The sequence below is a fragment of the Trachypithecus francoisi genome, unplaced genomic scaffold, assembly GCF_009764315.1.
Source record: "Trachypithecus francoisi isolate TF-2019V2 unplaced genomic scaffold, Tfra_2.0 Lachesis_group10, whole genome shotgun sequence".
Taxonomy (NCBI): domain Eukaryota; kingdom Metazoa; phylum Chordata; class Mammalia; order Primates; family Cercopithecidae; genus Trachypithecus; species Trachypithecus francoisi.
In genome coordinates, this window is record NW_022681455.1 from 44,550,369 (window position 1) to 44,564,134 (window position 13,766).

The 13,766-nt window shown below is 43.2% G+C and overlaps 1 protein-coding gene across 1 annotated transcript in view; it reads left to right on the forward strand.

Moving 5' to 3' along the window:
* The first annotated feature begins 13,197 nt into the window (after positions 1-13,197).
* Positions 13,198-13,766, forward strand: part of SPATS1 (spermatogenesis associated serine rich 1) — a 41,219-nt gene continuing 40,650 nt past the window's right edge. Inside the window, exon 1 of the mRNA XM_033217350.1 lies at positions 13,198-13,739. Within this exon, the coding sequence (XP_033073241.1) occupies positions 13,718-13,739 (22 nt within the window). The 5' untranslated portion in view covers positions 13,198-13,717. The remainder of the gene's footprint in view (positions 13,740-13,766) is intronic.

Here is a 13,766-nt window from a genome sequence, read left to right on the forward strand (position 1 = left end):
CAGTGCTGAGGTCAGTGTAATAATGGAGAAGGCCTTAACCATCCAGGTGGTCTATTTTAGCCACCATTCTGTGTGTGTTAAGTTATTTGGGGTCTTTGGATACATAGTTTCTTTGGGAAATCTACATTGGACTTGAATTTCTATAGTGATAGTTAATTCTCAACTTTGTATTCTGACAGCACCTATAACTCCTATTCCATGATCCCCTTTTTCTCCCTTTGCCCACATAGAGTAAAGATATTGTTTTGAAAGTGTGTTTGGCCTATTTTGGTTTTTCCAGTGTTTCTGGAACAGGAAGCTAAAATCAGCTGGGGATTTCTGCGAGATTGATGATTTTTGTTTTGTTTTGTTTTGTTTTGTTTTTTATTTTTTTGAGACGGAGTCTCGCTCTGTCACCCAGGCTGGAGTGCAGTGGCCTGATCTCAGCTCACTGCAAGCTCCGCCTCCCAGGTTCACGCCATTCTCCTGCCTCAGCCTCCTGAGTAGCTGGGACTACAGGCGCCCGCCACCTCGCCCGGCTAGTTTTTTTTTTGTATTTTTTAGTAGAGACGGGGTTTCACCGTGTTAGCCAGGATGGTCTCTATCTCCTGACCTCGTGATCCACCCGTCTTGGCCTCCCAAAGTGCTGGGATTACAGGCTTGAGCCACCGCGCCCGGCCTGTTTTGTTTTTTAGATGGAGTTTCGCTCTTGTTGCCCAGGCTGGAATACAATAGCGCAATCTTGGCTCACAGCAACCTCCGCCTCCTGGGTTCAAGCAATTCTCCTGCCTTAGCCTCCTGAGTAGCTGGGATTACAGGCATGCACCACCATGCCTGGCTAATTTTGTATTTTTAGTAGAGATGGGGTTTATCCATGTTGGTCAGGCTGGTCTTGAACTCCCGACCTCAGGCGATCTGCCTGCCTCGGCCTCCCGAAGTGCTGGGAATACAGGCATGAGCCACCACGCCCAGCTGAGATTGATGATCTTTAGACAAGACTGTGCAATTATTTCCCAAACTGAGATGGGAGTGTTTTGCCATACAAACCTGGTGGGGCCTCTACTCAGTACTGACATCAACTGTTTTTTTTTTCAGATTTTGCCCAGAAAGTCATTGTGTTATATTAGAAACTCCAAACATGGATCTAGTATGGAGCCATATAATTTTTTAAAACAGCTTTATTGAAATATAATTTACATACTATACAATTCACCCATTTAAATAAAGTATTCAGTTCAATGCCTTTTAGTATATTTACATAGAATTGCCCAACCATCACCACAATCCCTTTTAGAACATTTTCATTACTTCCAAATGAAACCCCAAATCCTTTAGCCATTAACCCCCAATCGTCTTAGCCCTCCTAGCCCTTGGCGCTAATCTACCTTCTGTCTCTACAGACTTGTATATTCTGGACATTTCATGTAAATGGAATCATATAATATGTAGTTCTTTGTAACTGGCTTCTTTCACATAAAATAATGTTTTCAAGGTTCATCTGTGTTGTAGCATGTACCTTGGATTTTTTAAAAAATGTTTTTAGTTGTTTTCTGTTTGAAGTAGGTTTTTCTCTCATCTTATTTTGTCTTTGCCACTAAAAATGATAATTTTCTTTTCTTTAAATGTGGTGCTCTTTGGTGAATCATTAGGTTCTTTTTAATATTTCCCAGTGAAGCAAAGTGGTTCATCTAGGATTGGGATGTGTCTGTTCTGGTTTGCAACTGTCATCTGATGAGGAAGTTAAACTGAAGGCCTGCAGCTTCCCAAGATAGATGGAGGTGGAGAAAACTCATCAGACAGGGAAGTTACCAACCCTGGGAACTTCTCTGAAGGGTACTGATCCACTGTCTCAGTATTTGTGAGAATTTCATTTTGAGGTTTAACATGCAAATAGGGTCTGCTTTTTGGGAGTTACTCAGCTGGGTTTTGTTAGCAACGTTTGGGGTGCTCCTTTCATTGTTTAAGAACAGTGATGTTTTATCTTCCCTGGAGTTGGGATTTTCCCTTATGTCGCCATTTGACCTACTTATCTTGGTATGTTCAAGGCATCCAGCCATTCTTTGTGCTCTCCCTTTCACTTGTTTAAAAGACATAACACTCTTATTCTAGGAGTAGAAAGTGTCCTTTCTGATTTCCCCATTGGCTTTGAGAGCAAGACCCCAAGATCGGTGAGACATTCTGTCCTGGACTGATGGTCAGAGAAGATAGGAGGGAATTTTCACTCTTACTGAGCATGAGGAACTCAACTTTGGGAATTTCCTCTTATAAATCATAAAAGCAGTCTTTTAGGGTCTAGGTTAAAAAGTCAACCTATGAGAGGTGTTTCTGGTTTGATGTGTTTATTTATGGCATTGGCTTATCTGGATTGTGAAAGCAACCAACACATGTCAAACATTAATATGCATATGGATCCCCTGCTATCTTGTTAAATATGCAGACTATGATCTGGTAGGTCTGGAGTGGGTGAAATTCTGCATTTCTAGCAGGCTCCCCGATGCTGCTGCTGCTGCTGCTAGTCTACTAGACCATACCTTGAGTGACAAGGATGTAGTAAAGGACTCGTGAGGGGAGTCTGGACACAGGCTTTAGGAAACGTTCTTTTGTCTGGTCCTGGGGCCTAAGACTTAGGTGCCCTTAGGTTCTCCCTTTCTCCTAGAAGGGATGCTCACCCAGAGTTGGTGGGTGATAGCTGGGAGCTCATCGTGCGCAAGAACACTCGCCCCCTTCCCTCCCCCAGCTTCTTAGGGAAGTGAGGGTGGTAACTGCGTCTGCCTGTGGCTTGGAGACATGGAGGTTAATGTGGACCAGGGTGGAAGGGGAGCGGTTACCATGGGAATCTGGCAAAGTCATCAGGGCACACCAGTGGCTGTTGGAGCCCCCGGATCAGGAATTCAAGTCTTGGTGAACCCTTGAGGGTCTCAATTCTAGAGGTTTATCCTTATGCATTAAAAAAATACTGTAGTTACATTTTATTTATTTTTATTTTATTTTATTTTTATTATTTTTGAAAGAGATGGGGTTTCGCTATGTTGCCCAGGACAGTTTTGAACTCCTGGTGTCAAGTGTTCCTCACGCCTCGGCCTCCAAGGCAAACATTTTAAATGGTTATAGAAATACCTACATAACAACTTCGATTTTGCCTCTTGGCCTGGAAAGCCTAAAATATTTAATATGTGGCCCTTTTTATAAAAAGTTTGCCAGACACTACAATAGAGATTTTTAAAAAATCACACCATAAAACACAGATGCAGAAAATCAACCAAAACAAATGTTGACTTGTTTCAGTGTTGTTGATTCAAAGGCAGACATCTTTGTATCCACCACCCAGGTCTTGAAATAGAACTTTGCAGCCACCCCACGGCCCCTCCATGGATTCTGCCCTGCCCCCAACCATCTTCCTTCTCCCAAAGGTGAACATTACCCTGACTTTCATAGTAATCACTGCATTTTTTTTTTTTTTTTTTTTTGAAATGGAGTTTCATTCTTGTTGCCCAGGCTGGAGTGCAATGGTGCGATCTTGGCTCACTGCAACCTCTGCCTCCCAGATTCAAGCAATTCTCCTACCTCAGCCTCCCGAGTAGCTGAGATTACTGGCACCCACCACCATGCTTGGCTAATTTTTGTGTTTTTAGTAGAGACGGGGTTTCACCATGTTGGCCAGGCTGGTCTCGAACTCCTGATCTCAGGTGATCTGCCCACCTCGGCCTCCCAAAGTGCTGGGATTACAGGTGTGAGCCACCGAGTTCGGCCTGCATTGCATTTCTTTACAGTTTATCACTCAAATGTACATCCTTAGACGTTATAGGCTTGCACGTGTTTTAAAAAAGCATATCGACTTGATATTTTACATCTTTTTATCAATAGGTTCCATCTCCATCCTTTTCCTTACAGTATATCTATTGCATAGCTAGGGAGATTTGATCTGTGGTTTCCCACAGTCTAAGTTTTTGCTGACTGCATATTCGACATTCAACTCACATTCAACATGTTCCTCTGTCTTCTCTATTTCATGCAAATTAGCACCTGGATGTAGAGATTTGATTAGACACAATTTTGAATCCCTTTGGCAAGACCATAGATGCTCCTTCACCAGAGGGTGCATCAATGTTTGGTTGTCTGTATTTCTGTGATCTTAGCAGGCCCTGATAACATAATGCCTATATCTGTTAACTCACTGGAAGGTGCAACGTGGTGATATGTTAATTCTATCATCTCTTTTTCATTTATTAATCGGAGTCTTTTTATGAAGAGATGCTTCCCCTAATCAATTATTTGTTAACCAGTGGTATAGTTAATGTAGAAAAGGCTACATGCTTGATTTTTCCCCCTTTGATTATCAGTGTTCAAGATAATGAATTTGTTCCTATCACTCTCCAAAAGTGAGCTACTATTATATTTTCAGCATCATTGTGAACTCATGGATTTTGGCCTATTTGATGGTTTCAATCCATTGCAATTACAGTGCTGTGTCCATTAAAGCTAAAAGTGTCTCATCTTTGGTTAGTGGGAACTTTTTTGATTTGGCTTCTGAGTTCCTTTGACATGACTCTAGTAATCTTTGATAGATTCCTTGCTTTCTGTTATGGCAAGATATTTCTGGCTCATTTTGTCCATTTTTTGCCCTAGACCTGGAATCAGCCATTTACAAAAGTCCCAGCTACTTTTAATGTGAGAAGATAATTCAACACTACAATCTAGGTACTAGGGATACTTATTGCTACTGGGTCAGTCATTGTTTCCAGATTTTTATAGAGTACAGAGACAGGAGGAATATATATTTACAGATAAAATGGTTCGTTAGAAGTTTTTAAGCAGGGGAGCGACATGATCTGATTTATGCCTTTGAAAGATCCTTCCACTGAGGGAGAGTTGACTATGGGGGTCATTGCAGAAGCAGCAATGCCTATAAGGATGTTGCTGACGTTGTCTAGGAGAGAGATGATGGACAGGATTGCAGCTGTGAAGATGAGAAATGGTTAGATTCAGGCTGCATGTGAGGGTAGGGCTATATTTGCCAATGGATGGGATGCAGAGAAAGGGGTAGAAGATTCATTTCTAAGTTTATGACCCGAATAACAGGGTGGGTGGTGGTGCCATTCACTGAGACAGGAAAACTGGAGAACGAGCGGGTCTGTGGAAGGGAAATAAAAAGTCTGCTCTGGTCATGTTAAGCTTGAAATTAGACATCTACACAGAGAGGTAATTCAGTGTTCGATATGAAAGTCCAGAGTGCAGAGGCAAGATCTAGCTGCAGCTGTAGATTTAGTGGGTTACTAGCACATTGGTGGTCCTGGATGAGATGAGATCATCTAGTGGAAGATCAGGATGGAGAAAAAGAGAGGAAGGTGAGATCTTGGGTGCTTCCTGGGGAGCTGGAACAGGAGATACCTGTAGGAGAGGCTGAGAGGGCAGTCAGGGTCAGGAGGAAAACTGGAAAGAGTGTGGTTGCACCAAGGCCTCCAGATGACCGTGTTTAAGAGGAAGGGAGTGGCCAGTGTGCTAGGTGCTGTGCGGGGTTAAGCAGAAAAAGACCGGAGACCTAACCAATGGATCAGGCAAGATGGGAGCAGTTTCAGTGGGATGATGGGAAGGAAAGCCCAACTGGAGTGGGAGAGGAGGGGAGACAAGAAGGTGGAGACAGGAAGCATAGGAACTCTGGAGGAATTTTTCAGGAAAGAGCCAAACAAACAGTAGAGGCTGGACGGGACTGTGGGCTCTAGGGAGTATGTTTATTTATTTGTATAAGTCTGCTTTGGTCATGTTAAGTTTCAAATTAGACATCTACATGGAGAGGTCATTCAGTGTTCGATATGAAAGTCCAGGCTAGAGTGCAGTGGCATGATCTCGGCTCACTGCAACCTCTGCCTCCCAGGTTCAAGTTATTCTCCCGCCTCAGCCTCCAGAGTAACTCGGATTACAGGTGCCTACCACCACACCCAGCTAATTTTTGTGTTTTTAGTAGAGATGGGTTTCACCATGTTGGCTAGGCTGGTCTTGAACTCCTGACCTCAGGTGATCCACCCACCTGGGCCTCTCAAAGTGCTAGGATTACAGGCGTGAGTCACTGCATCCAGCCTTAATTTTATTTTATTTTTGAAACAGAGTTTCACTCCCATCACCCAGGCTGGACAGCACTAGGGCAATCTAGGCTCACTGCAACCTCTACCACCTGGGCTCAAGCAATCCTCCTGCCTCAGCCCCCTGAGTAGCTGGGACTACTGGTGCAAGCCACCATGCCTGCCTAATTTTTGTATTTTTTGTAGAGACGGGTTTTGTCATGTTGCCCAGGCTGGTCTTGAATTCCTGACCTCAAGTGATCTGCCCACCTCAGCCTTCCACAGAGTTGAGATTATAGGTGTCAGCCACCACGCCTGGCTAAGCAGCTTTTTTAAAGTGTAGTTGTGAATGCTGGGTTTGTGTTGTTTAGAAGACTGCCTTCCAGTGATGGACCTGAGATGCTTTGGTACTATGAAGGGGAAGGAAGAATGAAAGAGGGGTTGAGATACACAAAGAACACATCTATAATCCCAGCCCTATTAGCTAAGCAGTGCGTTTGACTAGCCAATAAAGCTCATGTGGCAAAGTGTCTGGGCAGCTTTCCTGGAGGCCTCACAATTAAGAATCAATTTTTTCATCAGAATTAACCAAGGCCAGGGGTCTTGTGTAGTGTTTTTTCCTTCCTCCAGAAAATCTGGAATAAAGAAGGTCTGTATGTAATGCTATGAAAAGATCTCCAAGCTTGAAAAGAAAAACATGCAGAATAGTGTGATTGTATGCTACTACTGCATATAAAAGAATGAAAAACAAACAAACAAACAAACAAAAAAACCAAACACGTACTCATATTTGCTTGTGTAGCTCTGGAAGGGACACATAAGAAATAATGGTGGTTGCCGGGCGCAATGGCTCACGCCTATAATCCCAGCACTTTGGAAGGCTGAGGCAGGGGGACCACCTGAGGTCAGGAGTTCAAAACCAGCTTGGCCAGCATGGCAAACCTATCTCTACTAAAAATACAAAAATTAGCCGGGCGTGGTGGTGCGTAACCGTAATTCCAGGTACTTGGGAAACTGAGGCAGGAGACTAGCTTGAACCTGGGAGACGGAGGTTGCTGTGAGCCGAGATCATGCCACTGCCCTCCAACCTGGGTGACAAGAGTGAAACTCTATCTCAAAAAAAAAAAAAAGAAAAAAGAAAAAAGAAATAACAGTGGTTTTAACTGAGATGGGGGTGGAGGTGGGGCTTGGCCGGGGGTGTGGGGTGGCAGAGAGGCTTTCCCTGTATGCCTTTTTATGGTTTTTGATTTTGCAAGCTATATAAATGAACTTCCCATTCAAAATTAAATAAATAAAATATAAAAAGAGAGACATGGAATAACAGGAAACAGTGTTCTCCATGTCCTTGGAAGAAATAAGAGAAGGAAATTTTAGGCTGTGGCTTTCCCTGATTAGACAGAATTTCGGTTACAAAGATGAGCACCACACTGTGAGACAGAGACTCTGCATCTTAGTAAATGTCTATGAGGCTCTGCTGTCAAGGAACATTATTTTGTTTTTGTTTCATTTCTCTTTGCTTAGTTTTTATTTTGCTTGTTTATTCTACAGGTAAGTTTATCACCAAATCCTTTCCTTTCATAAAGATATTAAAGATATTTAGACAGATCCCTTGCTAAATGCGGGATTTTTGTTTGCAGAATAACATTATCTTTCAGAAGACATGCTACGAAGTCAGGTGTTATATGATGTCTGTGGCTCTTGGGAGTCAAACTGGCTCATTTACCAGAGTATCTGACTTCCATCTTTCATTTGAGCTATTAGGGAAGGAGATAGTTGTTCTGTCTTTGGTCTAGAAACCTGTGATAGGAAGCCTTTCCATGAAAAGTGTTTAATAAATTAGAACAGAGAATTCCATTATGCCTTCTTGAAATGGGCCCTCTGTCTGTAAGGATGTCTGGAGAATGGAAATGTAAACACAGAATTAAGAATCCTAACATTAATGCAATTTTCATTTGCTATCAATTTACTCCATTGTCTTTGAGATGCTATTAAAAATGCATGCAGGATGTGAGTGAGATAAAACATCAAATTCAAGTTGATTCCAATTTACGATGGCACTCCATTTCTCTGACCCACCAGCTTCCAGTGGCTTTAAGCCGTCTGGGACACAGCCCAGAGCATGGGAGTGAGCAAAAAAGGCCTCTGAGCAGCAAGAAGTGCTGCCATAAAGTCTGAGAAGCTCAATTCAAAGGAGGATCTTTCCCACACTCACTCAGGGCCCTTGGAATCAGTAACTTCCTTTATATTATTAATAGTAGCTACCCTTTATTGGGTACTTACTATGTACCAGGTAACATGCTTTATATGTAATAACTTACTTAATCCTCACAACAATCCAATGAGGTAAGTTCTAATTCCCATTTTACAGATGAAGAAAGTGAGAGAAGTGAAGTGACTTGCTGGACATCATATAGACAGTAAATGGTAGAGCAGGAATCTGAACCCAGGAAGCCTGGAGCCAGAGTCCGTGCTATTAACCGCCATGCTTAATGTTTCCTTCTCTCTTTTACATATACAACAGCTTTTGCACAGACCACAGATGCTGAGTCTGTCTTGCTGCTGGATGTGGCCATGTGGATACATTGTTGGTCCCTGGACTAGGAGCAGAAGTGAGATGTGCCAGGTCATGTAAGCTCTGCCCTTCTGCCTCTCCTTTTTTACGAGTTGGAATCTGGTCTTAGGGGTCAGAGTGCTAAGAAAGGTAACACCCAGGGGTGGCAGAGCAAGAGGTTGGAAAGAGCTTGGGTTCCGACCCCGTGGAGTTACCATGGATGCCTTCGACTATCTATTCCTGCATTATTACATGTGAAAGAAATAAACTCTTCTGTTTAAGATGCTTTAAATCTCTATGATAGCAGCCAAACTCCCAAGCCAATGATTTTATCCCAGGGCATGAAAGAAAGGCTACTTTATATTAACAAGTCAAGGAATTATTCAAAGCATTTAGAAACTCAATAACAAACAAGCTTTGAGTCCTAAGAGGGGCAACTTTAATTCTTTGGAAATATCTCTGGAAAATTCCTTAATGATGACAGTAAAAGGAGGTATACTTTATTTGCTGGATGTAATAAAGAGAGCATGTGAATTCAATTCAGTTCCACAAATGTTTATGGAATGGCTACTATGCTCTAGCCAAGGCTGATAGAGCCTTGCCCTCAGGAAGCTCTCAGTCACTGGAGTGTGGGGGACACCGACAGATGAGCATGCAGACATTAACAGTGATCAGGGATAGTGGAGCACAGAATCCAGCCCTGGCTTAGGGCATAAGGGAAGGCTCTTTGGAGAGATGGCCAAACAGTCCTAAGGCCGAAGACAAGTTGAGTTTTCCTTAAAGAAAGGAGTACATGTGTTTTATGGAAGTTGGAATTGAAAAGCCCATCCAGATCCCGAAGCTTCTGTCTTCCTTGAGAAATGTGACCCATGAAACTAACATCTTGAGTTACCCCCTTTCCTTCTTGTTCCAAGCTCCTTGCACCCATGGGACAAGTTCTGGTGAACGTTTGGATGGCCAATGTGCTGTCTTGCACTGTAGGTAAGCAGACATTACCTAGGCTATATCACCCAGGATTAGGAAGGGTCCTTAGCTGATAGCATCTCTTCCTTCATCTTTAAGCAGCGATAAAAGCCGAAGGAGCAGCCAGGGGCCTCGGGGAGTTAAAACAGTGCTCACGGAAGTGGGAACTCACTCACCCTTATCCTCAATGATAGGCAGATAGAGGACGGACAAATTATTTAACTCTGGTTGTCAGGTCTGAGGACGATGATGTTACCCTTGCCCAAGCTGGGGACTGTGGGGAATGATCAGTCGAAAGTATAAGATGGCACTTGCCAGACAGTGAAATAAAGTCAGTAATTAATTACCTTGGAGCAGTCTCACAGAAATATTGATATCTGAAAGATACCTGACATTCTCTTTTCCTTAGAGAGTATTCACTCAGAAAGAGAGTCCAGATTCTGGTAGTTGGGATAGAAGATGGTAGAAGGCAGAGGAGAATTGAGGAAAGATAAAGGTAGAGTAGGGTCAGTCATGAGAATTTTCTTTCCCTGAAATGCAGTTTGAGGCTGGCATTCCTGGGGTCTCACCCCAAACTTTTTCCTTACCTCTCTAGTCTCCAGAGTTAAGACCTGGCTTATTCTGACTCAGCCGTAAGTCAAAACCAAAATCCAGCAGTATATGGTCATGGACTTTTAGGAAAATTGCCTAAATTATATTTTAAGGAAAATTGCATTCTTTCACATAAAGAGTGTGTGTGTGTATACACACATATGTATGTATATTATGTATATACCCATATATGTGATATGGTTTGGCTGTGTCCCCACCCAAATCTCACCTTGAACTGTAGCTCCCATAATTCCCACATGTTGTGGGAGGGACCTGGTGGCAGATCATGGAGGTGGTTTCCCCCGTACTGTTCTTGTGGTAGTGAATAAGTCTCATGAGATCTGATGGTTTTATAAGGGGAAACCGCTTTTGCTTGGCTCTCATTCTCTCTTCTCTGCCACCATGCAAGATGTGCCTTCTGCCTTCTGCCATGATTGTGAAGTCTCCCAGCCATATGGAACTGTGAGTCCATTTTTTTGAGACGGAGTCTCACTCTGTCACCCAGGCTGGAGGGCAGTGGCATGATCTCGGCTCATGGCAACCTCCACCTCCCAGGTTTAAGTGATTCTCCTGCCTCAGCCTCCCAAGTAGCTGGGACTGTAGGTGCCCGCCACCATGCCCAGCGATTTTTTTTTTATTTTTTATTTTTAATAGAGACGGAGTTTCACCATGTTAGCCAGAATGGTCTCAATCTCCTGACCTTGTGATCTGCCCTCCTCAGCCTCCCAAAGTGCTGGGATTATAGGCGTGAGCCACCACACCTGGCTTTCGGGTATGTCTTTATCAGCAGTGTGAAAACCGACTAATACATACGTGTATGCACATATACATGTATACAGATGCTTTTCACTTGGCTTTCAACAAAGATGTATTTATCACATTTGCTTTTCATGCAAAATGTTGCGACCAGGTGAAAAAAGATAATATAATAGAACAAATAAAATACTGAAAGAAAGAGCTCTTCAATTTTGCTGAAATGAAAATTTAATGATAAATGATAAGGCCTCTATTTAACATAAATGTAACCCTGACTGTGTTACCATTGTCCTCTTTGACATAATAGATAAATATATTGAGCTGTAACTACTATACAGATTATACTAAGTGCTTGAATTTTAATCTAATCTCTCTACAAAAAAAAAAAAGTATGAAATGGCTTCCTGGTGTTCTTAGAAGAGAGAATTAAATTCATAACAGCCTTCTGAGCACTGTGCCTTGAGTCCTGCCTCTCCTTCCTTTATTCTCTATGCCCTTACACTATTTCATTTTCTTCATAGCACTTCTTCCTTTTCTTTTTCTTTTTCTTTTTCTTCTTCTTTTTTTTTTTTTTTTTTTGAGACAGGTTCTTAGTCTGTCACCCAGGCTGGAGTACAGTGGTATGATCTTGGCTCACTGTAACCTCCGCCTCCTGGGTTCAAGCGATTCTTGTACCTCAGCCTCCTGAGCAAGTGGGATTACAGGCGCCTACCACCACACCTGGCTAATTTTTGTATTTTTAGTAGAGATGGGGATTTGCCATGTTGTCCAGCCTGGTCTTGAACTCCAGGCCTCAAGGGATCTGCCTGCCTCGGCCTCCCAAAGTGTTGGGATTACAGGCATGAGCCACTGTGCCTGGTCTCATAGCACTTATTTCTAGCTCTCATTTTTATATTCATTTCTCTATCATATTAAAACTTGTCATTGAAGAATAACATATGTGCAGAAAAGTGTACAGGTGAACTGCTGGATGCGTTTTCTGGGGGTCATGGACTTTCAAAAATGTTATTTGCTCATGTAGTTGTAAAATATACATAACACAGTATTTGCCATTTTGACGATTTTTTGTTGTTGTTGTTTTTGTTTTTGAGACAGTCTCGCTCTGTCACCCAGGCTGGAGTGCAGTAGCGCGATCTCGGCTCACTACAACCTCTGCCTTCTGGGTTCAAGCACTTCTCCCTGCCTAAGCCTCCCGAGTAGCTGGGATTACAGGCATGAGCCACCACGCCCGGCCCCATTTTAACCATTTTAAGTGTACAATTCAGTGGCATTGAGTACACTCACATTGTTGTGTAGCCAGCCATCACTGCTATCCATCTCCAGAACTTTTTCATCACCTCGACTGAAGCTCTGTACCCATTAAACATGAAGTCCCCATTCCCCTCCCCATGGCTCCTGGCACCCACCATTCTACTTTCTGCCTCCATCAGTCTGACTATTCCAGATATGTTATATGTGGTCATGAGTCACTGACTGTGACCCTGAGCACCTGACATCATGTGCCTCCTGTTTCTCTTTATTTGGCATAAGTGTATGTTAAGTCGTGTGATGATGGTCCCCAGCCAGCTACGGTGCCTTGAAGACTGTGCACAGGGATTTTTCTCATTTCCTGTCATCACTGTGAGAAACTGTGATGCAGCTAATGTTTCCATGTCAGACCGCAGTCTCCAGTGTGAGCAGGAGGAGCTGCCAGCTTCACAGTTAACTCCTCTTGCCCGTCACAGTAATAAGTGGATTCCTTCCACTTAAGTGGATTCGGTTAAGAGCCCAGTGGTGCTGTGAACACGATCTCTCAGAACAAATGGACGCTATGTTTGGAGGATGCTGCTTCTACCAGTGATGATTTCTGAATTTTTCTTCTTCATCTCCTCTGAAAGATTTCTTCCTAAATTGGTAGGTTTTGTACCCAAAACAGCATCAGTTTGGAAAAAAAAAAAAGTGTTAAGTATGCAGTTCTGCTTCTTTCCTGCCATTACCCCTTCTCCTAAATCTGTTTTAGCTGAATAATCTCCTAAATCCTGTTTAGCTGAATAAGGAACATCTGGGGCTTTTAAAGGCCTTTTTCATGTGAGAGAAAGGCACATCTGTATTAGAGTATTTCTGGAAAATGAAAGAGCAGAATGGAAATTTCACAAGATTAAAGTGTGGTGGGAGAACTTGTCCACTTCTCACTCTAGAACCTGAAAATCATGACAACATTTGGTTTGGAGGAAATGGCCAGTCCTGCAGCTGGGCCTGTCTCCCTCCAAAGCTCCACCATGAACCAGCGAGCAGTCCAGTCGTCATAAACGTGGACCACAAGTTCCTCTCTGGAGTTGCAGAAGACTGAAGGGGAAGGTGTTTTCCCTCCACTTGCAAAGTAACAAGAACCAATGGCCTCCTGACCTCATGGATGTCTTGGAGGAATGTTGAGGATGGATGAAATTCACAGGACTCAATAATCGTTCTCCACTCATCACAGCCTCCCTGTGTTAGAACAACACAGCCACTCTCTGTGCCATGTGACTTTGCATTATCTCCCACGTGTGCAGACGGAGTCTGTGTGTTCACCTCACTGATTTTGGGTTTTCCCATGTGACCTGCTTTGGCCAAGAGAATATGAGCGAAAGTGATAGTGCAACAATTTCAGACACAGGCCTCAAGAGACATGATGCGTTTTCACTTACCCCTCGTGTACTATGCCGTTTGACATGAGAAGAACAGGCCTTGGGGAGCTGCTGCTGATCCCTAGGGAATGAGATCAACCCCAGGGAGCGAAGCTGGATCTGAGCTGCAGTCTGAAGCCAGGCTCAGCTGACCAGGTCTAGCCTGAAGTAGATTGATGTTAGCCGACCTCCAGACTCGTGAATGAGCAAAATAGCTGTTCGTTG